At 38.5% G+C, this 25,597-nt stretch overlaps 1 protein-coding gene across 9 annotated transcripts in view; it reads left to right on the top strand.

The window, feature by feature from the left end:
* LOC141391927 (metabotropic glycine receptor-like) overlaps positions 1-25,597 on the top strand; it is an 86,664-nt gene that overhangs the window by 9,937 nt on the left and 51,130 nt on the right. For 8 of the 9 annotated variants that reach the window (XM_073964661.1, XM_073964667.1, XM_073964669.1 and 5 more), the window contains exon 3: positions 21,695-23,148. In XM_073964661.1, the coding sequence (XP_073820762.1) occupies positions 21,889-23,148 (1,260 nt within the window). In that variant the 5' untranslated portion in view covers positions 21,695-21,888. Of the gene's footprint in view, positions 1-21,470; positions 21,562-21,694; positions 23,149-25,597 lie in introns of those variants that run through there. The other variant, XM_073964666.1, reaches the window with a different exon arrangement.

The raw sequence follows: 25,597 nt of genomic DNA on the forward strand, positions 1-25,597 counted from the left end.
AACAACTTTACTCATTGTTTATTTTACAACAATTTCATTTGTTTGTTTTGTAGTTGTTACAAAAACAAAAGAAATCAATCGATAAAAGTTACAGAATAGGCCTACAGTTGTTTGCTTTGTAGTTGTTACAAAAGCAAACGAAATTTTAACAACTTTTCAATCGATAAAAGTTACAGAATAAGCCTAATTACGACATTCGATTTGATCGAGTATTTGCTCGTGAATGAAAAAATCGAACTGGCCCAACTGATTAAGCATATCAGGACAATGGCCGATAACATATCAGGACAATGGCAAAACATTGCCCACTCCAGCCACAAAATCAGTACTTGGATACCAGAGACCACCACCAAGGAATCCATGGTATGACCAGGAGTGTCGTTCTGCTACCGAAGAGAAAAATGCGGCATATAGGATTACTTTACAAACAGTAGCAACGCGTAGCGCACGAGGGAGGTATCGGGAGAAAAGGAGAGACGGGAAACGCCTTTTCCGCAGGAAAAAGAGAGAGATGGAAAAGCGGGAGTGTGAACAAATCGAGATGTACAGGAGACAGAATGAAGTCCGAAAATTCTACCAAAGAGTGAAACATCAAACTGATGGCTTTGGAACTGGCACATCCTCCTGTAGAGACCAGCAAGGTAATCTGGTAACTGACACAGATAGTGTGCTAAGGATATGGAAAGATCATTTTCCAAACTGTTGGTATCCAATAGTAGCGAAGTCGAAGAAGATACCACAGATCCAATCCCAGAAGATGGTATTGAATGTATGCCACCCGGCCAAGATGAGGTAAAGACAGCAATAAACCGGCTGAAGAATAATAAGGCGGCAGGAGCCGATGGCTTACCAGCGGAGCTGTTTAAAATAGGAGGCGACGCGCTGATAAGGTGTATGCATCAGCTAGTTAGCACCATCTGGCAGGAAGATCGCGTACCCGACGATTGGAACCTTAGCATCCTGTGCCCCGTCCATAAGAAAGGAGATAAGACTTTATGCTCCAACTATCGCCTACAAGATAGTGTCAGTACAAGATAGTGTAGTATTGTACGAACGACTAAAGCCCATGGTCAACGAAATAATTGGACCATACCAATGCGGCTTTAGATCTGGCAAGTCCACTATTGACCAAATATGTACCCTGCGGCAAATCCTGGAGAAGACCCACTTTTTTCGATTATAAAGCTGCCTTCGACAGCCCACTACGTTCAAAGGTATTCCAAGCAATGTCTGAATTTGGTATCCCCGCAAAGCTCATTCGGCTTTGTAAAATGACTCTAACTGACACAAGATCTTCAGTTATAATAGGAAAGAAACTCTCCGAAGAGTTTTGTACCAAAAGGGGTTTTTGGCAAGGAGACAGCCTTTCGTGAGGCAAACGTCAAAAGAAGTGGCACAATCTACACCAAAAGCCACATGCTACTTGCTTATGCTGATGATATAGACATCATGAGACGATCAGTAAAAGAAGTAACCGATACCTTTATGAAGGTCGTAGGAGAATCTGCTAAAGTGGGTCTGGCGGTAAACGGCGAGAAGACCAAGCTGATGGTGTCGACGCGCAATGAGTCCATTGAGATCAGTCTAACTGTTGAAGTTGGTTCCTATAATTTTGAGGTAGTAAAAGACTTCGTCTACCTCGGCACCGCCGTAAACACAACAAACGACATCAGTTGTGAAATAAAAAGAAGAATTGTATCGGCCAACAGATGCTACTTTGGCTTAAGTAAGCACTTTAAAAACAAAGCCACAACTCGTCAAACGAAAATAACGCATTACAAAACACTGATACTACCCGTGGTGATGTATGGTACCGAAGCCTGGGTACTTGCGCAAGAAGATAAGTGCTTGGCGTGTTTGAGAGAAAAATTCTTCGAAAGATCTACGGACCAATCTGCGTTGACGGTGAATATCAACGTCGTATGAACCACGAGCTGTATCTTCTATGCAACGACATCAATATAGTTAAACGTATCGAGATGCAGCGATTGCGTTGGCTAGGCCATATAATAAGAATGAGCGATGATGTACCCGCTAAAAAGGCGTATAAATTCGAGCCACATGTCGGTGCACGCAGAATTGGCAGGCCAAAGAATAGATGGCGCAAACAAGTGGATGAAGAGATGGCAAGGCACGGTATTCCAAAAAGCGAAGCACTAAGAGAATTGGAGATATCTTCTTAGTTCGGTCTATGGAACAAATGTTCTGTAATGGGCCAGCTCAGTAAGTAAGTAAATGACTCAACACATGGTCGTATGTGAAACTGTCCTCAGTACGCTTAGGCTAAAAACTATCAAACTTTAAAAAAATGTCAAATGACGCCTTGCGCCACTGTGTGTTGCCTAGGTCAGAAGGTTTTTTAGTGACCCTCGTACTGTCAAGCACTCCACGCTGTTGGAGGATATTGATCAGACAGCCCTCCGGCCAAGTTTGAAATGTTGGATTAACAGTTATATATGTGATCGCCAGTCATACGTGGGATTCAGGAACAAGAAGTCCAGGCCCGTAGAGTGAAACAGACAGTTCCCCAATATCTGGCATGTATTCTTGACATTCTTGACATCGGAACCTTCCCTGATGTCATATGTGAAAAGCTAAACTCCTATTTGATTGATCTTATCAACTTTTTCCGCGGCCACTCTGCTCACCACATGAGATGAGTACTGAGCTGAATGTAATGGTCGATGACAGCAGAACTCCAGACACTTCCTACCACACACACCTATCTGCGAAGCTCAGAAACAACAGGGACCGACAGCACTTGGGGTGCAGATAAGGGAACCTTGTTGGCCATATATAGCGCAATAGGATGATCTGTGATAACTATAAACTATAGTAGTTTTGGCTCACCTACGCTCGGCATGGTGCAGTCGTCTAAATTCCTATAGGGCAAGGATTGATGAAACCGTGCATAACATCGGCCGGTATGGTTTCAATTGCCCTACCAAGCCTACTCAACTAACTCCAGTAGCTTTGATTTGATTAGCTTTGGTTACAACCTATACTACAATACTAGATGTGATTTCGCTTCTCAATAAAGTCGCCACCTTGGCAGCGTCCAGTGGAAAGGTGTAATCGTTGTAACCCGATACGGGTTAACTGATCAATCACGTTGAATAGTCGAGCTGTACCGAGGATAGCGATATTCATGGTACACACTGAATGGTGCGAAGAATTTTCGTCCCAAACACACCAAATATTGTCTTACCTCAGGAATACCTACTTGGGCGAGTGGACATGTTCGGTAGCACTCATCTATGATTTACTTAAAGGCGGATAGACAATAAGAATGTCATATTAAAAATAGAATTATGAAATCTTGTATATACACATGGTATGTATGAGCAATGAAAAGGGGTTAAAAAGGACATCATTACTCTCTTCCACTTTTGTTGTAATCGAGTAGACTGACATTTTAATAGTGTTTATAAATACATATCAATAATACTGGAGACATTCTTTTAGTCATTCAGTCAGTCATCTTTCATCATTTCTATTTGTTATTGTAGTCATGGGTATTGTTGTTGTTGTTACTGAAGCTATCTCTCATAAATAAATGAAGAAGTAAACAAAAGACTAAACTAACATTTATGAACTAAAGTCGTTAAACAATTTACTAGATATGTATGTATGTGCATGTGCGTGTGTGGGTAGATAGATGTATTCTATAAATAAAACAATTACACACCTACACAAACGAACACACACACACACACAGTATAGCTATGAATGAGAATGATGGTGATATATAAACTCATCAATAAAACCATTTCACATATTAAATAAATTACTTTTCTTAAAAGTATTTGCTTCTGAACAACATCCTCACCAGCAACAACAACAACAACATGATAATGAAAATGGAAAGAAAATGGCTGTTAGTCTGGGTGTCTATATGAGTTTTTTGTTTTTGGAAATTTCATAGCGTTTTAGACAAAAAGGATTAATTTTCATGCTAAAATGTTTTTAACCCATTGTGAATGACAGTTACGCCTAAATTTATTTTAGAGTGTTTTAGGTACTCTTCATTAAAGCAAAACTCAAATCATATGATATTTTCCAACATTTTTGGTGATGGGAAAATATCATTGTGAAGAAAGCCATATAAAATAAATATTTCTTATGTGGGGTCTTTTCGATTCAACGATTTGAGACAACCGAGTGGTTTATCATAGTTTCATTTATGTTATCATATTTTGATGGATTGTCATCAAAAAGGGTTAATTTATTTAACATCGCTCATTCACACAAAGGGTGAGTTATGGCATGCTTTGTATTATATTATAATTTCTTCCTCTGGAGGTTTTCAAAAAGCGTAACCACCTTATACGTTGGGGATTCCCGATACAGATCATTTGTTCTGAACTTAGTGTAGCTTTTTAAACGATTCTTTACTTCGTTATTCAAATCGAAGATATGACGATTTTTGATCTAGTCTTGTTAAACTTATCGGAGTTTTGACCTTTTCGCTTTGTGTACTTACTTACTTAGCTGGCCCATTACAGAACATTTGTTCCATAGGCCGAACTAAGAAATGATCTCCATTTCTCTCTATTTGTTGCTACGCACTCTGGAATACCGCGCCTTTTCATCTCATCATCCACTTGTTTGCGCCATCTATTCCTTGGCCTGCCAATTCTGCGTGCTCCGCCAATCATCGCTCATTCTTATGCTATGGCCTAGCCAACGCAATAGCTGCATCTCGATACGTTTAACAATATTGATGTCGTTGTATAGCAGATACAGCTCGTGGTTCATGCGACGTCGATATTCACCGTCAACGTAGATCGGTCCGTAGATCTTTCGAAGAATTTTTCTCTCAAACACACCAAGCACTACCATGTCTGCTTGCGCAAGTACCCAGCCTTCGGAGCCATACATCAGCACGGGTAGTATCAGTGTTTTGTAGAGCGCTATTTTTGTTTGACGAGATGTGGCTTTGTTTTTAAACTGCTTACATAAACCAAAGTAGCATCTGTTGGTCAATACAATTCTTCTTTTTATTTCACAACTGATGTCCTTTGTTGTGTTTACGGCGGTGCCGAGGTATACGAAGTCTTTTACTACCTCAATATTATAGGAACCAAATTCCACAGTTGGTCCGAGCTCAATGGAGGCATTGCGCGTCGACACTATCAACTTGGTCTTCTCACCGTTTACCGCCAGACCTACTTTATCAGATTCTCCTGCGACCTTCATAAAGGTATCAATTACTTCTTTTACTGATCGGCCCATGATGTCTATATCATCAGCATAAGCAAGTAGCATGTGGCTTTTGGTGTAGATTGTGCCACTTCTTTTGACGTTTGCCTCTCAAATAACCTTTTCTAGCAGGATGTTGAAAAGATCACACGAAAGGCTGTCTCCTTGTCTGAAACCTCTTTTGGTACAAAACTCTTCGGAGAAGTTTATTCCTATTTTAACTGAAGATCTTGTTTCAGTTAGAGTTATTTTACAAAGCCTATGCGGGGATACACAATTCAGACATGGCTTGGAATACCTTTGGACGCAGCGGGCTGTCGAAGGCTGCTTTATAATCGAAAAAATGTGGTAGGTGTCGATCTGCATCTCTTGGGTCTTCTCCAGGATTTGCCGCAGGGTAAACATCTGGTCAATGGTGGACTTGCCAGGTCTAAAGCCGCATTGGTATGGTCCAATTATTTCGTTGACCATGGGCTTTAGTCGTTCGCACAATATCCCTGACACTATCTTGTAGGCGATAGGGAGAAGACTTATGACCCTATAGTTGGAGCATAAAGTCTTATCTCCTTTCTTATGGACGGGACATAGGATGCTCAGGTTCCAACCGTCGGGTACGCGTTCTTCCTGCCAGATGTAGCTAACTAGCTGATGCATACACCTTATCAGCGTGTCGTCACCGGTTTTAAACAGCTCGGCTGGTAGGCCATCAGCTCCTGCTGCCTTAGTATTCTTCAGCCGGTTTATTGCTGTCTTTACCTCATCTTGGCCGGGTGGTATACATTCAATACCATCTTCTGGGATTGGATCTGTGGTATCTTCGTCGACTTCGCTACTATTGGATACCAACAGTTTGGAAAAATGCTCTTTCCATATCCTTAGCACACTATCTGTATCAGTTACCAGATTACCTTGCTGGTTTCTACAGGAGGATGTGCCAGTTCCAAAGCCATCAGTTTGATGTTTTACTCTATGGTAGAATTTACGGACTTCATTCTGTCTCCAGTACATCTCGTTTTGTTCACACTCCAGCTTTTCCATCTCTCTCTTTTTCCACAAAAACATTGCAATTAAACTGCATGAATGTCACATTTTCACATTGACGAGGCAACATAATCCCTATCACTATACTCCCTCAGGAAGGTCAGTCCGGCACAGACCTATAGTGGATGAGACGGTGACAAACTGGGTAAATGCATGGTGCTGTGTTTCTTTCTATCCTGGCAGGGGCCATTCCGATCCCAATATAAAAATAAAGACGAACAGTTGTTTGTTTTTTTTTTCTTTGGTTTTTTATATCCTCAGCCTTTAGGCTAAGGAGGGTATAAGTTAGCAAATAAAATTATGATAATGGGAAAAAGCATGATCAGCATATTCCCACAGTCAATGTTATTCTCACTGGTAACATGAACCAGTGGCAGCAGCAACAGCAGCTAAGCCAAATGCAAACACTTTTAATTCAGTCTGTCAGAACAACTCAACCAGGCATAACATTACCTACCCCAATCAGTACAACAAAGTTGATAACTTCTAAAACAACATTAAAACAACAGCAACATAAGAATTAAATTGTAATAATCTTTTAGTCAATAATTAATCGTTCAATTTATTATAAGAAATAATTGCAAACATAGAATTATTTCATAAATAAATAAAATAAAGTTTTAAAATAAAATACATTATAAAAAAGTTTAATTGGCGCCCAACTATAGAGCTTACCCGCCTTATGTTAGTAGAATAACCATAAAATAACATAAAATGAAAAAGTGAATTGAATAGTGAAGTGTCAAAATGAACGAAGAACAAATTAGGCAAATAATCAATGACGTAGTGACCGCAGCACTACAGCGCGAAAGTGCTCGAATTGAATTCGAAAACAGTGCCTTATGGGACGACCTTAGTGACCTAAAAATACGTCTTCATGAATGGCAAAAATTGTCCACAGTGGACACATCATTAAACCAATGTCAAGCCGACAACATAGACGAAACTAATGTCAAATATGAAAATAGTGAAATAAATTTCAGTGCACAATTTCAGGAAGAAATTAAAGTACACAAGATTAATGAAACCAGTGTCAAAATTTTTTCTATTAATGAAAATAGGGAAACAAATTTCAGTGGACAATTTGAGGAAGAAATTACAGAAGTTAAAGCCCACAAGATAGACTAAACAAATGTCACATATTTTTCTCCAAAAAATGAGAATGAAAATCATGAAGAAAATTTAACTGCACAATTTGAAAAGGATATAAATGTCGTTGGACACAAGCCTATAATTGTAGAATCATCGGTTCAAAGCAGGCTTTTTATAGTGAAAAAAATATTGTCTGAAGACAAACATTTAAATCGTTTCCCCAATGAAACACATAGTCTTAATGCAAATGTAAATGCCACAAAATATTCCACCCTTTCTAAAAATGACAATTTATTCAATTTGTTACCACTTAACCTATTCCAAAATAAAATTAATGTCCTTTTCACATACTTTGAAACTATTATTATAGAGTACTACAGATCACACGGAACTTTAAATGCTATTAGCTCTTGTTATGAAAATGGTTAAAAAGACCAAGAAATTCCCAAAGGACTGCCGGGCTTAAACACAGTCGAAGCGTAACCGGCACCTTCATAAATATATTATGGAGACATTTTTACTAAAGACCTTTTTTTTAATTTTATTTCTATAAAATAGAATTTTATAGTTTTTACTTTCTTTTAAAATACTATTAGGTTAATATTATTTTCCTTCACTACACTTGAAATAGTTTACTTTACATTCGTTCTGCCCTAGTTGTTAGCTACAAATTTGGTAAGGAGTATTTGTATAATTAAAGTTCAGTGATTTGAATTTAATTATAAACCTACAATTTGGTCCCACCCTATCCACCCACAAAATTAGCAGTCGTTCTATAACGAAACCTAAGAAAAGATTGGTTTTGCGAGATAATGTTTGAGTTCTCGTTCGGTCGAAGCTAAGAAATTATCTGATTTGTGCACGACAAAGTGCTAATGATGACTAAACTTATAGATTTCTTTAGGTTCTGGAACAGAACTACTAACACTTAAATTAAATACATTAAAGCCGATTTTGAAACTTATTCAGAACACTGATATTGGAAATGTACTACAAGTATCCATTTCGGCTAAACTGATATTCAAACAGAATAATTTTAATTCAAATACAATCTTGACTTACCAACAACTTCAATCATTTACCTTCAAATTATCAACTACCTTACATAGACAGAAAATTTTATTTTTTCTTTCAATTTGTGAAAGACAAGATAAAAGATAAAATATGAAATTGAAGTGCATTGACAGAAAATGAAAATAAGAAACAATATTTAACTAAAAACAAAGGAAATCCTAAGATTTACATTCTCGATTTCGGATTTTATCTTTTACATTACCCCCATGCTTACACACAGACAAAATTTTTGATTTTTGACTCAATCGTTTAGTTTTTTAACCACAGTATGATGAGATTCCTCGTTAGCCTGATCTCAGGAAACTCTAACTTTAACTAAAGAATTTACACTCATAAAATACGTGAAATCGGTTTCAAAGTGCTCAGCTGATAGATCTGACACTATATAATGCAAGTCGTTGAACACAGGTAGATGTATGAATAATTGGAGAAAGATTTGGCTAAAACTAACAAGAGTTTAGACAATACGCTTTCACTTTTATGTAACAAACCAGAGTTTCCAATAGTACTGGGAAGTCCCTAACTAATAAGAGGGAGGAGGGTCCATCAGGACATTATTAAGAACAACGTTTATTTGAGTATTTTATTTTACATTGACTTTTGGATTAAAAAAAGTAAAAAGTAACAGTCCCAAAATTACTGATCATAATGTCATTGTTCTGTCACTATTTAAATTTCATCTATAATCCACTCGTTTTGGAAGTTAACTAAATTTATCATACCGAGAGAAATGGTTATTCTACGGCGAATATCTTAACATTTAATTTGCGTTCTTAAAAAAATAATACAATATAAAAAATTAACATATGTCATGTAATATTCTAAGATTCATTTATTATTATAACTTATTCTGAATTATAAAAATTATATACCAGAGTAGTTCTTCACTTGCTAAACATTCAATGTACGTCATATTCAAAAATTAAATCACAATAATAACTTATTTTTAAGATATTAACATTTTATGATTATCATTATGGATTATTTTAATTTGCAATCTAATTGTAATCGGCTTAAAATTGCATTATACGAAATAAATAAAAAAATAGTTAGCAATTAATTTGCATCCTTATTAAATATCCTAAACCTAAGTCAACATGTAAGAAGCTGAACATTTTTCCAGTTGCCCACAACAATCGTTCACCTTGAGGATTCAACTGTTGTCGTTTGCAGAAATTTTACAATGGCTGTTAAAAAGTGTAGCGTAATCACGCCAATGTTCCGTCAACCTTCAACATCCTCGTCCTGCGCTTTATAACTCGTTTCTGGTAACGCAGTGATCTGCGTCCGAACTGATGTAGTAGAAGAAAAAGGAGAAATACCATTGATGGTGAATGGAACATATCTCATACTGTTTGACGATGATGTTAAAATCAGTGATACCGTTTCCAAAAACAGGAATGGTTCGATATCATTAACACCGGGAATACCTCGAACAGCTGTCGTCAACTTGACTGCACATTTCAAAGTTTTGAATTTGCCTTACCTTCACCATACAAACGTACAGAATTTTAAGCCCATAAACAACCTTCAAGCTGCCTTTAAAAAATTCTTACTGTCGTTTTAAACTAAAACCTCTGGATCCGGGGACGGCTCCAATTTAGGGGGAGAGGAGTTAGCAAATAAAATTATGATAATGGGAAAAAGCATGATCAGCATATTCCCACAGTCAATGTTATTCTCACTGGTAACATGAACCAGTGGCAGCAGCAACAGCAGCTAAGCCAAATGCAAACACTTTTAATTCAGTCTGTCAGAACAACTCAACCAGGAATAACATTACCTACCCCAATCAGTACAACAAAGTTGATAACTTCTAAAACAACATTAAAACAACAGCAACATAAGAATTAAATTGTAATAATCTTTTAGTCAATAATTAATCGTTCAATTTATTATAAGAAATAATTGCAAACATAGAATTATTTCATAAATAAATAAAATAAAGTGTTAAAATAAAATACATTATAAAAAAGTTTAATTTATACGAGCATACACTTCGATACGATCAAAAATGTAGCCTCATCGAAATAACGGTTTTAGGCTTCAAGTATGTGTGCACGAAATCGGTTTCAGACCATTATGTGTCGATTAAGCCCTGTCCATGCCTCTGTTGGTCAGGCTGGTTAGTGGATTATATTTTAAAATTGTTAGTAAAAGTGCAGTTTAAGGCGAGATCTCGGGTCGTTTTGCAATTTTTAAAGCAGGTAGGCTTCGCGGCACAATTCTTTCTCACTTTTGCAATGCCTTCGTTTGGATTGTTTCTGGGGGTATCGTCGCCCATATTTTAATGCCAAAAGCTTGATGAAATGCTCCTTCCAAATCTTTTGTACGCTATATGTATCAATACCTTACCTTCATCATCTTTGCTGGTGAATGTGCCGGCACCATACCTTTAGTTTGGGTCAGTTGAGCGGATTCGGATTGTGATATCTGTTGTGTTTGCAACTTTTCGCCATCCAGCTTCCGCCCAGTGTTAGATCACACTTTTGCCACAACATAAAGACATTGGGTACCTTGGTTGCTACAATGAATCGGTTAGATTCGATGATCGCTCCTCCAATTGATCTGGTTTCTGGTTTTCTCATCTGAGAATATTAGCGTGACCTTGTGTACGTCAGAGTTTTGGTACCTGATGCTGTTCATCACCATTGTTTTTTGAAGCTGCAAAATCGGTCTTCCTCATACCTTTATCGGATGTTATCTCATGATGGTTGAACTTGCCGACCGTGGTGCCAAAAATATTTTCCTTCCAAATTTTAGCATTTAGGCCAGGGGCACGGACCATATGCTCTATCTAGGCGCTCGTAGAACATATCCTTAGTCTGTCCATCTTCCCCTTCGGTCAGGGCGTATGCGTATATGAGACTGATGTTAAAGAACTTTGCCTTTATACGGATTCTTTATTATAGTGACGTTAGTTATCGAGAAGTTCTGCAAATTACTTACTATAATCGCTTAATCAGCTTAAGAAAATTTATGATTTTTGTTGCAATTCAAAATAATTAATTAAACGATAAAAAAAGTTTAACAACTTCAAATGCACTCTCCAATGACCTATAAAACCAAACGATTTTAAATTCGATTTGCCTGCAATATCAATAAATATCCTCATAACATTAGACGTATAATATTGTTCACTTAAAATACACACACAAAATACCAATACATATTCAAAAAACGCATTTGACACTCAAAAAATCTTCAAGTATTTCCCATTCACCAAAACTGAAAAAAACACTCCCACGACAACATATGGACACATCTCTCTTTGTGTGGAGAACTCTGCGAGGCATTGGATATTGGAGGAATTAATAAAAAATTCTAGAAATTCCCATGTACGCACTCACACCGACACACACACACAGTCTCCCTTAGACGAGGATATACTCACACATGCACACCAACGACACAATCACTTCAATGGTGAGTTGGTTGACATGACTGACTGACTGACTGCCTCACTGCCTAAAGAAGGCCTAGATAACAAAATTAAAATAAGCGAAAGTAAAGAAAAAAAGGGACAATGTGATGCCTAGAATCAGTTTTTAAGGCAACATCAAGTTTATCGTTGCCATTGTTGTTGTTGTTATTATCATCCTTGACACATACAGGAATGTGCCATAAATAAAGCAGAGAAAAAAAAACGAAGGAACACAATACAACAACGGCACTCTCTACCTTGAATAAGTCCCAATTTACATTAGGCGAGTTTACTTGCGGCAATTGTCAGTTTGTGGGTGAGAGAGGGTGTTGAGAGGCAAAGGGTTACCATATACCTCACCTCTCTCTCCATCAAACTGACAATTGCCGCAAGTAAACTCGCCTAATGTAAATTGGGACCAAGATTCCAAAATTTTTGAGGGAATAACACAATAGAAAAAATGTAATGGATGAAAACTGAAAGCTTAAATGGCCAAGGAATGGAAGGAAATTTAAATTATTTGTCATGATGATTTTTGGACATTTCCCCGACATATTGATAGTCTCATAAATAAGGTGTATTTAATGTATTTAGTTTTTGAACGATTCAAACATTTTTTTATTTCGCCTTTAGGCTAACGAGAGTATATAAACTTGGATATGATCAAAAATGTGTCTCATAGAAATAATGGTTTTAGAGTACTGTGGTGGGATTTTGTAAAATTTTTTTATCGTTACCCCGATAATAAGCGGTTAAGTTAAAATGCAAAATAATGAATGAAAAGTTGAAATAAAAGTTGATAACACTTGTGGTATCGGTAAAGGTTAGCGACAACTTTATTTTAGTCGGTAACATACCAACAAATTTCATTAATTATCGAAATAATAAGTGAATAAAAACTTTCAGTTAAGAAAAATGGTCGCAAACACGTCGTTAACTGGTTACAAAATTGCACTACGGATATGTTTGGACGAAATCGATTTCAGATAAGTTAGGGTCTATTTATTCCTCTCTACTCACAGTTCGATGATGGGTCATATCGGTCCTCTCCGTCGAGAACTTTCACAAAAAAAGTTTAAAAAAATCGCTAAAAAGATGCACACGATAACTCTCGAAGGGAATATCCAATTTGGTACATACCTTGTAACATTTCTACCTGAGGTAGATCATGTTCGAGTACATCAGTTACCTCTCACACAAAATTTAAAATTTGTGGCAAAAGTGCATTTCAGCTTTCGAATCGTTTTGAAATTTTGGTTGTCTTATTACGGCGGTACAAATCAATACTTCCGTTGATAATATGAATCGGATTGCACTCATTGATATGAGAGAAGTCTCCCTTGCTCCTACTGGAACGTTTGTGGAACAATTTTCATTATATAACTACCCCAGCTAGTTAGCTCCATCTGGCAGGAAGAACGCGTACCCGACGATTGGAACCTGAGCATCATATGTCCCGTCCATAAGAAAGGAGATACGACCTAATGCTCCAACTATAGGGGCATAAGTCTTCTCCCTATCGCCTACAAGATAGTGTCAGGGATATTGTGCGAACGACTAAAGCCCATGGTCAACGAAATAATTGGACCATACCAATGCGGCTTTAGATCTGACAAGTCCACCATTGACCAGATATTTACCCTGCGGCAAATCCTGGAGAAGACCCAAGAGATGCAGATCGACACCTACCACCTTTTTGGTGATTATAAAGCAGCCTTCGACAGCCCGCTACATTCAAAGGTATTCCAAGCCATGTCTGAATTTGGTATCCCACCAAAGCTCATTCGGCTTTGTAAAATGACTCTAACTGACACAAGATCTTCAGTTAGAATAGGAAAAAACCTCTCCGAAGAGTTTTGTACCAAAAGAGGTTTCAGGCTAGGAGACAGCCTTTCGTGTGATCTTTTCAACATCCTGCGAGAAAAGGTTATACGCGAGGCAAACGTCAAAAGAAGAGGAACAATCTACACCAATAGCCACATGTTACTTGCTTATGCTGATGATATAGACATCATGGGACGATGAGTAAAAGAGGTAACCGATACCTTTATGAAGGTCGAAGGAGGATCTGCTAAAGTGGGTCTGGCGGTAAACGACGAGAAGGCCAAGCTGATGGTGTCGACGCGCAATACGTCCATTGAGATCGGACCAACTGTTGAAGTTGGGACCTATAATTTTAAGGTTGTAAAAGACCGTGTACACCTCGACACCGCCGTAAACACAACAAACGACATCAACTGTGAAATAAAAAGAAGAATTGAATTGGCCAACAGATGCTACTTTGGCTTAAGTAAGCACTTTAAAAACAAAGCCACAACTCGTCAAACAAAAATAACGCTTTACAAAACACTAATACTACCCGTGCTGATGTATGGTTCCGAAGCCTGGGTACTTGTGCAAGTAGATAAGGCAGTGCTTGGCGTGTTTGAGAGAAAAATTCTTCGAAAGATCTACGGACCAATCTGCGTTGACGGTGAATATCGACGTCGTATGAACCACGAGCTGTATCTGTTATACAACGACATCAATATAGATAAACGTATCGAGATGCAGCGATTGCGTTGGCTAGGCCATATAATAAGAATGAGCGGTAAAGAACCCGTCAAAAAGGCGTATAAATTCGAGCCACATGGCGGTGCACGCAGAATTGGCAGGCCAAAGAATAGATGGCGCAAACAAGTGGATGAAGAGATGATAAGATGCGGTATTCCAAAAAGCGAAGCACTAAACAGAGAGAATTGGAGATCTTTTCTTAGTTCGGTCTATGGAACAAATGTTCTGTAATGGGCCAGCTAAGTAAGTAAGTAAATACCCCAAGTTACTTGGGGTGACATTCAACAGTATGCTCACGTTGTCCGCGCATGTCACAGGTATCTGCGACAAGTTGAGGTGTATGATAAAGGTCCTGAAATCTCTAATCGGCAGCACTTGTGCAGACAACAGACATATACATATGTCGGTCTGTGTGGTCCGCGAACATACGTGTAACGCAATGGAACAGTAGTCAAACTTGTCAGAACGCCGCCCTGAGACCTGCATCAAGGTTCCTCTTAATGTCATCAGTGGACCATACTGCATGAGGAGTATAAGATTCTACCAGTACAGCAACAAAATACTTTCGTTTTAGTACTTACTCAGTTGTTACCGTGAGATTCATCCCAATCACTATATGTTAAATAGAACTTCCCCACCCATGCATGACAGTAGGGATCTTTATGATCCAAAGAGAAAGAGGTTCAACGATATAAGAGAGAACTTCTAGATCAACAGGCCTTCCACAACCAGGCATGTCTGCACGGATCTTCATGAAAAGAGGTCCAACAATATAAGAAATAACCCCAGATCAGCAGGGATATCAAACAGGTTTCGATAGTATTCACACATACGCAGTCACAGATGCTAACTATAGCTTTGTTCCCGTACTTTTTAATAGTAAAAATCGTAAAAGAGAGAAAAATTTTTGTCACACGAAAGTTTTTTCAAAAAGTTCGGAAACGCAAAAATCGAAAAAACATCAAAAAAGCTGGAACAAATGTCAAAGTCGGCGTACCAGCCAATCAGACGACGGCATCCATGTCACTATTTTTTACACGCTCAAATTTGTCGAGTAGAAAGATTTTAAAGAGAGCGTCATTCAGCGCCATTTTTGTTTAAAGAGAAGTGAACATTTTACAACTTTTTTGTGTACGGGAACGGGTTTTCGGGTAAAATGTGTAAAAGTCGTAAAAATATTAAAAACTTTTTAGTTCTGGAACAAAGCTTATATGTATTCATAAACAAATGCCTCAGGACCATATGCAGGATAATCTGGCCCAACACGACTACACCTTTTTCAGATGTAATTCGGATTATTTTAATTGTAATTCGAGAATTCCATTTGTAATTCGAAATAGTCTATTTGTAATTCGAATTATTCCGTTTGTAATTCGAATTATTCCATATGTAATTCGAATGATTTTATTCGGTGAAAATTGAATAAATATTTTGTTGAATTTCGAATAATAATTTTCAAAAATTATTATTATTGAAAATTAGTTTGCGAGATAATAGTGGTTGTGTGGCTGACCTTGCATACTTATTTGGGGCTTAAAGACCCGAACACACCCATTTTTTTAATACATATACTATAAAACTACTAAAGGGGATTTCATGAAAGGGATGGTGGTCTCTCCTATGCCCTATTCTTTAGTATTTGCAAACATTACGAATGCATCGATTAGAAAACTAATTTTCGAGACAATGGTGGTTGTATCACCGTCCTTATGAACTTATTTGGGGCCTAAAGAACCGACCACACCCCCTTTTTATACCCTCAGCATTTTTGCTAACGAGGGTATATACACTTTCATAGGGCAAATTGTGTCTCATCGAAATAATGATTCTAGACCCCAAGTATGTTTGGACGAAATCCGTTTCAGACTATTTGGAGTTGATTTAGCCATGCCCGTCCGTCTGTCTGGCTGTAGCGCACAAAAACTCTCGAACGGATTAACCGATTTGGTCCAAAATTTGGCTTTCGTAATATTTGTCCCAACTTAGTTTACGTTCGAAGATGAGCCACAACGGCCCACTCCCTCCATTACCTTCCCCACAAAAGTTAAAATTTTTTCGCAAAATTATGCGCACGATAACTCTCGAAGGGACTAACCGATTTGGTCCATACTTTGCACAACGTAGTATTTCTACCAGATATAGAAAAAGTTCGAATATTGACTATATCGGTTCACACCTTCGGGTACCTCCCACACAAAATTTCGGAAAAGTGCTGTTTAAGACCTCCACTCGAATCCTTTTGATTTGTGCTGTACCAACTTATATTCGCTGCCACCATTACGGCGGTGCAAGCTGTTTCAGGCCAAGTCCATATTTCCTGAGAAAATGGTCTGAAATATGTAAAAATAGTCCGGTCAAAATAAACATGCGTATAAGGGGGAAATAGCAAAAATTCCCACAAAGCTAAATTTTGGTGGAGAGCTAGGGTTGACCATTAGAAGCAACTTCCTAAAAGTCCCCATCGATCCCATGTGTGCAAAACTAGTTATTCGGGGTCAAAGGTCATTTTTGGCGGCATTATTCAGTTTTTTAATTTTTCTCAAAAACGCTAAGATTACTTCGCTTATTTTAGCCGGTTCGTCTGAATATGTGCATATTTCCCTTAGAAGTGCATAAAAATCATGTGTTTTTAGAACAGCTACATCTCAAGAATGGTTCCTTCTAAGAAAAAAATTATAAGGGTCAAACTTGTAGATAATTTTTCTGTCTACAATATTTACTTTAGTCACTTTTTGATTAGATCAACCGTTTTCAAAAAATAAATCCGAAAACCTAAAAACCCTTAAATTTTGACCTTTGACCCCGAATAATTTTGTTTGCACACATGGGATCGATGGGGACTTTTAGGACGTTGCTTCTAATGGCAAACCCTAGCTCACCACCAAAATTCAGCTTTGTGGGAATTTTTGATATTTCAATGTCTATTTTGACCGGACTAAAACCCGCTATGGCACCATGTGTTGTGAATGGAGCGCACGGTAATTCTCGAACGGCTAAACCGATTCGATCTAAAATGTGGCAACCATAACATTCTCCCCCAAAGTTAAATAAAGTACTAAGGTGGGCCTTATCGGTCCACTCCTTTGGGTACTTCCCCCACAAAATTTCAAAACTTTTCGCTAAAATGGTGCGCACGATAACTCTTGAAAGCAGTAACCGATTATGTTCATACTTTGGACATCGTAACATTACTACGAGACATAGATCAGGTTAGAATATGGGCTATATATGTCAACTCCTTCGGATACCTCCCACACCAAATTTCGGGAAAGTGCAGTTTAGGTTCTCCTCTCGTTTTGATTTTTCTTGCAAAAGTTTGCACTCAAGGTCCCTATTACGATGGTACAGGTTTTTTCATTGGCAAGTCCATACTTCTTGAGAAAATTACCCGAAAGCTGAAAAAAACCCCTAGGGCCAGCATGTGAGTTGGTGGTGTGCACGACAACTCCCGAAATTCGAAGATGGTGTTTATAGGTCCACTCATTCCGGTACCTCCCCCACAAAAGTTCAAAAATATTCACTAAAATGGTAAGCGCAATATCTCATTAAAGGAGCAACCGATTTTGTGAAGACTTTGGATTTCGAAATATTTTGTCCAAACTTAGTTCATGTTCAAAATTGGTCCCTATTGGGCACTAAGGAATTGGGCGGTTAAGGGTCTGCGCGAGAATCCTTTGGAAATTTTTACCGATGGTACTCCTAGTCGCCCTGTTTATAGCAATATGATGTTTTTCATGAGCAAGTCCATGTTTCCTGATATAATGATCCTATAGAGAGAAATGATTTCCAAAATTTGACACATTTCCAAAATGGACTATGTCGGTCCATTCCTTTAGGTACCTCCCCCGCATAAACCACTGAACCAATTTTCTTGAAATTTTCAGAGAATGTACAGGGATGGGCCCTGGTAAGAATAGGTTCCGTGCTTCGCTTTTTGGAATACCGCGCCTTGTCATCTCTTCATCCACTTGTTTGCGCCATCTATTCTTTGTCCTGCCAATTCTGCGCGCACCGCCATGTGGCTCGAATTTATACGCCTTTTTAGCGGGTTCATCATCGCTCATTTTTATTATATGGCCTAGCCAACGCAATCGCTGCATCTCGATACGTTTAACTATATTGATGTCGTTGTATAGCAGATACAGCTCGTGGTTCATACAACGTCGAAATTCACCGTCAACGCAGATTTTTCGAAGAAATTTTCTCTCAAACACGCCAGGCACTGCCTTATCTGCTTGCGCAAGTACCCAGGCTTCGGAACCATACATCAGCACGGGTAGTATCCGTGTTTTGTAAAGCGTTATTTTTGTTTGACGAGTTGTGGCTTTGTGGCTGATGTCGTTTGTTGTGTTTACAGCGGTGCCGAGTTATACGAAGTCTTTTACTACCTCAAAATTATAGGAACCAACTTCAACAGTTGGTCCGATATCAATGGACGCATTGCGCGTCGACACCATCAGCTTGGTCTTTTCGCCGTTTCCTGCCAGACCCACTTTAGCAGATTCTCCTTCGACCTTCATAAGGGTATCGGTTACTTCTTTTACTGATCAACCCATGATGTCTATGTCATCAGCATAAGCAAGTAACATGTGGCTATTGGTGTAGATTGTGTCACTTCTTTTGACGTTTGCCTCTCATATAACCTTTTCTAGCAGGATGTTGAAAAGACCACACGAAAGGCTGTCTCCTTGCCTGAAACCATGGTATAAGTAAAGAGGTAGATTTAAATGAAAACAATCTATAGAACCCTTCATTTTCCTTAATTCATAAAGCCTTTACCTAATTAACTGCGTGTTGCGTGTGCGTTCAAAAAAAACAAAAACAAAATACATGTATTTGTTTTTGTTGTCAATTTTAAATACATGTATTTTGTTTTTGTATTTTTGAACGCACACGCAACATGCAGTTAATTAGGTAAAGGCTTCAAACGTCAATATTAGTAAAAACATAAGCAACAAGTGGGTTTGTTTACAATACCACTTTTGAGCATTTTATTGAAAACGCGAAAAATGAATGAAGTGTCAAGATTTCTCCACATAACCGAGTTGTGGATATGATAAAATGTTTGTTTCAATGCAAAGCTGACCAATTTCTTCCACACAAATGTTGTAAAAACAAATTTAAAAATCATTGAATTCGATTGTTTTTAAAATTGTTTGGCATATTATTCAAACAGCACACACACATACACAGATTGTGTATATTGTTTTGACGTTTTAGGAACAGTCGAAAGAAAAAATTTAAATTGACAGAAAGCTTTAGCTAACCTTTCTTATTTGCAAATGTTCTTTCCATATACTGAGCACACTATCTGTATCAGTTACCAAATTACCTTGCTGGTCTCTACAGGAGGATGTGCCTGTACCAAAGCCATCAGTTTGATGCTTGACTCTTTGGTAGAATTTTCGGACTTCATTCTGGCTCCTGTACATCTCGATTTTTTCGCACTCCCGCTTTTCCATCTCTCTCTCTTTTTCCTATGGAAAAGACGTTTCTCCTCTCTCCTTTTCTCCCTGTATCTCTCTCGTGCGCTACGCGTTGCTAGGGATTGTAAAGTAGCCCTATATGCCGCATTTTTCTCTTCGGTAGCAGCACGACAATACTGGTCATACCATGGATTCCTTGGTGGAGGTCTCTGGTATCCAAGTATGGATTTTTCGGCTGTTTGCATGGAGTGGGCAATGATTTGCCATTGCGCTGATATGTTATTGGGATGAGGAGTGCTTTGATTAAGCAATTGGGCTAGTTGAGTGGAATATGCTGTGGCTATCTGTTGTGATTGCCGCTTACCGATTTCTAACTTTCGTGTTGTGTCTGTTCGTACTTTGTTTGCTACGTTTAAGCGGGTGCGTACCTTTGCTGCAACAAGGTAGTGGTCCGAATCAATGTTTGCGCCTCGGAACGATCGTACATCCAACACGCTCGATGAATGTCTTCCATCTATCACAACATGATCAATTTGATTTCTTGTTTTCTGATCTGGAGACAGACAGGTGCCCTTATGAATATCGAGATGATTAAATCTGGTACTGATAACGACCATGTTTTTTTGTAGCTGCAAAGCCTCATACCATTGTCAGATGTTTCACTGTGGAGACTGAATTTCCCGACTGTTGGGCCAAAGGTTCGTCAACTTTAGAGCGTTTTGTTTTTCTTTTCTTTCATTTTTTCACAGTAGGCTGTTTTTAAAGTTCTGGGTGAAACGTGTGTGAACGCGCGGCTCATGTTTTTATATTAACTCAAACATATGGCACCTACTGTTTATCGCCGAGTCCGAACGGCGTGTGTTATGACACCACTTGTGGTGAAGTTTTACGTGGCTGAAATACTTAGGACATGTCGCCAATACTACATTGAGGGATATTTTGCCACTGTTGAAATTTTGATGTTGCCTGAATGGGAATCGAACCCGGTCATTCAGCGTGCAAGGCGGGTGTACGTACCCTAATTAAGTACCTTATTAATTAATCTCATGTTCACACCTTCATTTTTTGGCATACATGACTGATCATGAACAGCTCCTAGATTTAATTTTAATTATTTTTCCTGCATAGCCATTAAAACGCCACGACAACTGCCTTAATGTTGAGATTTTTTTTAAGTTTTAATTTTAAATGTAAATGGAGGTTGAATGGAATTGCTGCCAGTTTAATAAAGCCTGGCACTTTGAAATTCATAATTTATTCCCATGTGCTCAGCTCAGCTTACTTTGATTTCAATATCAACCAAAAAAATTAATTGCAGTAAAGAAGAATGTACAACAGCTAAAACATGTTTTCACGTTTTATTTTATTTTTTTTTTTTGAGGGGAGCTTAGGTTGCTGCTGCTACCGTAGAAGCCCTTTAAGTGAAATTCGCTGTAAGTAGTTCTTTGCTGCCGTTGCGAAAATGTTTTTTAATTAGAAAACCACAAAATTGTTTCGAATAAAAATGAGAATTTTCCAATTTTTTTACTTTGTTGTTGTCGTTGTTGGCCTTGTTGTTTATTGATGTGTGTGTGAACAAGAAGAGCTCATTTAAACGACTACATTTTGTTGTTGTTATCGTTGTTTAATTAATTTTTTCAATGTGTGTGTTTGAGTTTTTTAGCAAGTTGGGTGCAAGGATGTTTGTTCTATTTTCATGTCCTTGCTCTTGTCTGGGATTCGAAGGATAATAGGGAAATTCAAATTGTGGTAAACAAATACTTTAGTTTTTAATGATTTTAGGGTTAGTTTAAATTTGGAATTTGGGAGGGGGACATTTTTGTAAAGAAAGTGAATATAGCTTTTATTTAATAACAAATACTTTTCCCTTATTTACTTCCAGATGACCACGGCCGCCATCATCTGTATTGACCTCTTTACTTCAAACTCCTTCAAACACTTTCATTCAGAAGGAAGCCACTTCAAATCATTGCCACTATCACCGCCACCACCAGCATCACGTATAACGTGGTTTCTGAAATCTGCACATTTTTCCAACTTCCCCGAGACGCATTGCTGCTGACAACAATCAGTGATATGGGCGTGACAAAGACAAGTTCCATTGACCTAACCTCACAAAAATTGCAACAGACCCATCGAAAATGTCATCACAGACAATCTAGTGGGAGGACTGGAGCGGCAACAACTAACCAACCGCACAAAACAAACAACAGTTGTGAAAATAGTAAACAATCTCTACCTATAACGGCATCAACAACAACAGCAACAATCGCAAAACAAAATAAACAGCAATTTTCGCTGAAACACCAACGAAAATCACAACCACCGCAAGACACCACAAACACCCACGGCACCAACAGCAGCACAGTCACACCAACTATTCCCCGAGGCCAACTCAAAGAGAAGAAATGTCATAGTGCCGAAACGAACTACGATTGTAAGACGAACGATAGAACGAATCTAGAAAAAGAATTTAAATCGGCAGCGGAAATATTAAACAGGCCGGAAACAGACATTCTGTCACTGAAATACAGTGAAGTGAAGAAAACACTAAATCACTTGGCGGCGGCGGCCATTGGGATTGGTAGAAGTGGCGGAAGCCAATTACTAAAATGGGGTTCCTTGCAATTGAATTGTCGCCGGAACACCAACAATGTACGGCTAAGCTTAATGTTGACATTGCTTATCTGCCTCTCATCCTCTGTAAATTGTCAAAATCATTTAAAAAGTTCTGCTTTACCTTTACTTGCCACCATTTCGCTGGCAACACGGGGGTCCCTACTTGTTGCCGGCGCCTCCACCTATGAGCCCATTATCAAATATGACATCGTCCATAGGGAAGATGACGGCATGACCGTTGAGGATATTGATGTCAATAGCAATGAACAGCAATTATTGGCCTATTATAAAAAAGCTCAAAAGGAACATGAAGAAGAATTGCGGAGGCAGCGACAGATGCAACAGCAACAACAGCTGCAGTTTAAACACCATCATCAAGAGCGTGATATAGAACGTGAGACACTAAGGCCAGCTTTACATTTTGATGATATTATTCCTACGGTCGATGTTATATCCTCCCTCAGTATGGTTGAAGATTTTGCTAAGCAAAAGAAGAGTTCGGCATCAAAGCGTAGCACAACAAAACGTTCTAGTCCAACCCCGGCACCAATTGGTGTTTCGAGTACGGTGGCAAGCAGTGTGACAGGTGTGACGACCTCAACGACGACACCGACCACGGCAAGTAAAACAACGACGACGGCGAAATCATCTACAACTGCCATGCCGGAGACAGAGAAGTGTGAACCGAAAGTCTTGGATGAAGTACCAGCTGAACCGGTAAGTTTTATAGAGACCACTAAGTAAGACTTTGTAAAGGACTGTTGGGACGATCTTATAGAAGCCTGTTAGACCTTTAAGACTTTTAAGAGGCCTATACGGACGATCCTTTTGTGGTCTATAGGGTCGATATTATACAGACATTAAAGGACTTAAAGGTCTTATTGACTCCTATAAGTACAACCTTAGACACCTATAAGGAATATTTTATAGTGGTTTATAAGGAGGATTTTATAGATACCTATAAGGTCGACCTTATAGAGGCCTATAACGACAATCTTATAGGGACTTATATGGTCGACCTTATAGAGGCCTAAAAGGACGTCCATTTAGAGTCCTATAAGTGCGACCTTATAGAGAACTATAGGGACGATTATATAAAAGCTTATAAGGGCGACCTTGTAGAGACCTATAAGGAATACCTTATAGAGGCCTATAAGGGCGACCTTACAGAGGCCTATAAGGGCGACCTTACAGAGAGCTATAAGGACGTCCTATAGAGCCCTATAAGTGCGATCTAATTAAGACATATAGGGACGATTATATAAAGGCTTATTAGGACGACCTTTTAGAGACCTATTAGGACGATCTTATAGAAAAGATCTATAAGGGCGTCCTTATGAGACCTATAAGGACGACTTTATGGAGACATATAAGTGTGACCTTATAGATACCTATAGGGACGATTATACAAAGGCTTATACGGTCGACCATATAGAGACCTACAAGTACGATCATATAGAGACCTTTAGGGACGACTTTATAAAGACCTATGAGCATGACCTTTTAGAGGCCTATGAGGACGACATTTTAGGGGCATATAAAGACGACCTTATAGAGGCCTATAAGGACGACCTTATAGAGGACTATAAAGTCGACCTTATAAAGAACTATAAGAACGAACTTTTAGAGGCCTATTACGACGACATTTTAGGGGCATATAAAAACGACCTTATAGAGGACAATAAGGACGACCTTATAGAGAAATATAAGGACGACTTTATAGAGGTCTATAAGGAGAACCTTATAGAGGACTGTAAGGCCGACCTTATAGAGGACTATAAGGACGACCTTTTAGAGGCCTATGAGGACGACATTTTAGGGACATATAAAGATGATCCTATAGAGGACAATAAGGACTATAAGGGCGACCTTATAGAGACCTATAGGAGGATCTTATAGAGGCCTATAAGAAGGACGACCTTATAGTAAACTATAAGGACGAGCTTATAGTTGACTATAAGGACGAGCTTATAGTAGACTATAAGGACGAGCTTTTAGAGGCCTACAAGGACGACCTTTTAGAGGCCTACAAGGACGACATTTTAGGGACATATAAAGACGACCTTATAGAGGGCAAAAAGGACCTTATAGAGGACAATAAGGACGACCTATGAGGACTATAAGGACGGCCTTAAAAAGGTCTATGAGGACGACATTTTAGGGGCATATAAAAACGACCTTATAGAGGTCTATAAGGGCGACCTTATAGTTCTCTATATAACTATAAACTCGACCTTTTAGAGGCCTATGAGGACGACATTTCAGGGACATATTAAGACGATCTTTTAAAGGACAATAAGGACTATAAGGACGAGGATATAGGAGGATCTTATAGAGGCATATAAGAAGGACGACCTTATAGTAAACTATAAGGACGGGCTTATAGTAGACTATAAGGACGGGTTTATAGTAGACTATAAGGACGAGCTTTTAGAGGCCTATAAGGTCGACGTTTTAGAAGGCTATAAGGAGGCTTGTAATGACGACCTTATAGTAGACTATAAGAACGACCTTATAGTAGACTATAAGGATGACCTTATAGTAGACTATAAGTACGACCTTATAGTAGACTATAAGGACGACCTTATAGTAGACTATAAGGACGACCTTATAGAGGTTTATAAGGACCACCTTAGAGGTCTATAAGATCGACCTTAGAGGTCTATAAGAACGACCTTATAGAGGTCTATAAGAACGACCTTATAGAGGCCTGTAGGACGACCGTATAGAGGTCTATAAGGACGATATTATAGATGACTATAAGGAAGATAGTTTAGAGACCTATAAAAACAACCTCACAGAGATCTATAAGGAGGTTTGTAAGGAATGTATTACAGAGGGCTATTAGGACATTTTTATAGAGTCCTATAAGATTGACTTTATTGAGACCTTTAAGGACGAATTTAGGGGGGACAAATAAAGATGTGTTGGACGCCTATAAAAACGATATTTAATTATTAGGACAAATTTATGGAGGCCTGCCCATAAGGGCTAAATTGTAAAGTCCTATAAGGACAGCCTTGTTTTTTTTTTTTTTTGTTTCGGTTTAGATGAAGTATGTACCGATATTGAAGTACATAGCTTTCATTCGGACCCATAATGGAGAACCTGGAGACACAATGCCACAGGAAAATTCATGTTTAGTGACATGTCAACACCTTTGGGT

This window comes from Musca autumnalis, unplaced genomic scaffold, assembly GCF_047663935.1.
Source record: "Musca autumnalis isolate F117 unplaced genomic scaffold, ASM4766393v1 scaffold_2, whole genome shotgun sequence".
Lineage (NCBI taxonomy): Eukaryota > Metazoa > Arthropoda > Insecta > Diptera > Muscidae > Musca > Musca autumnalis.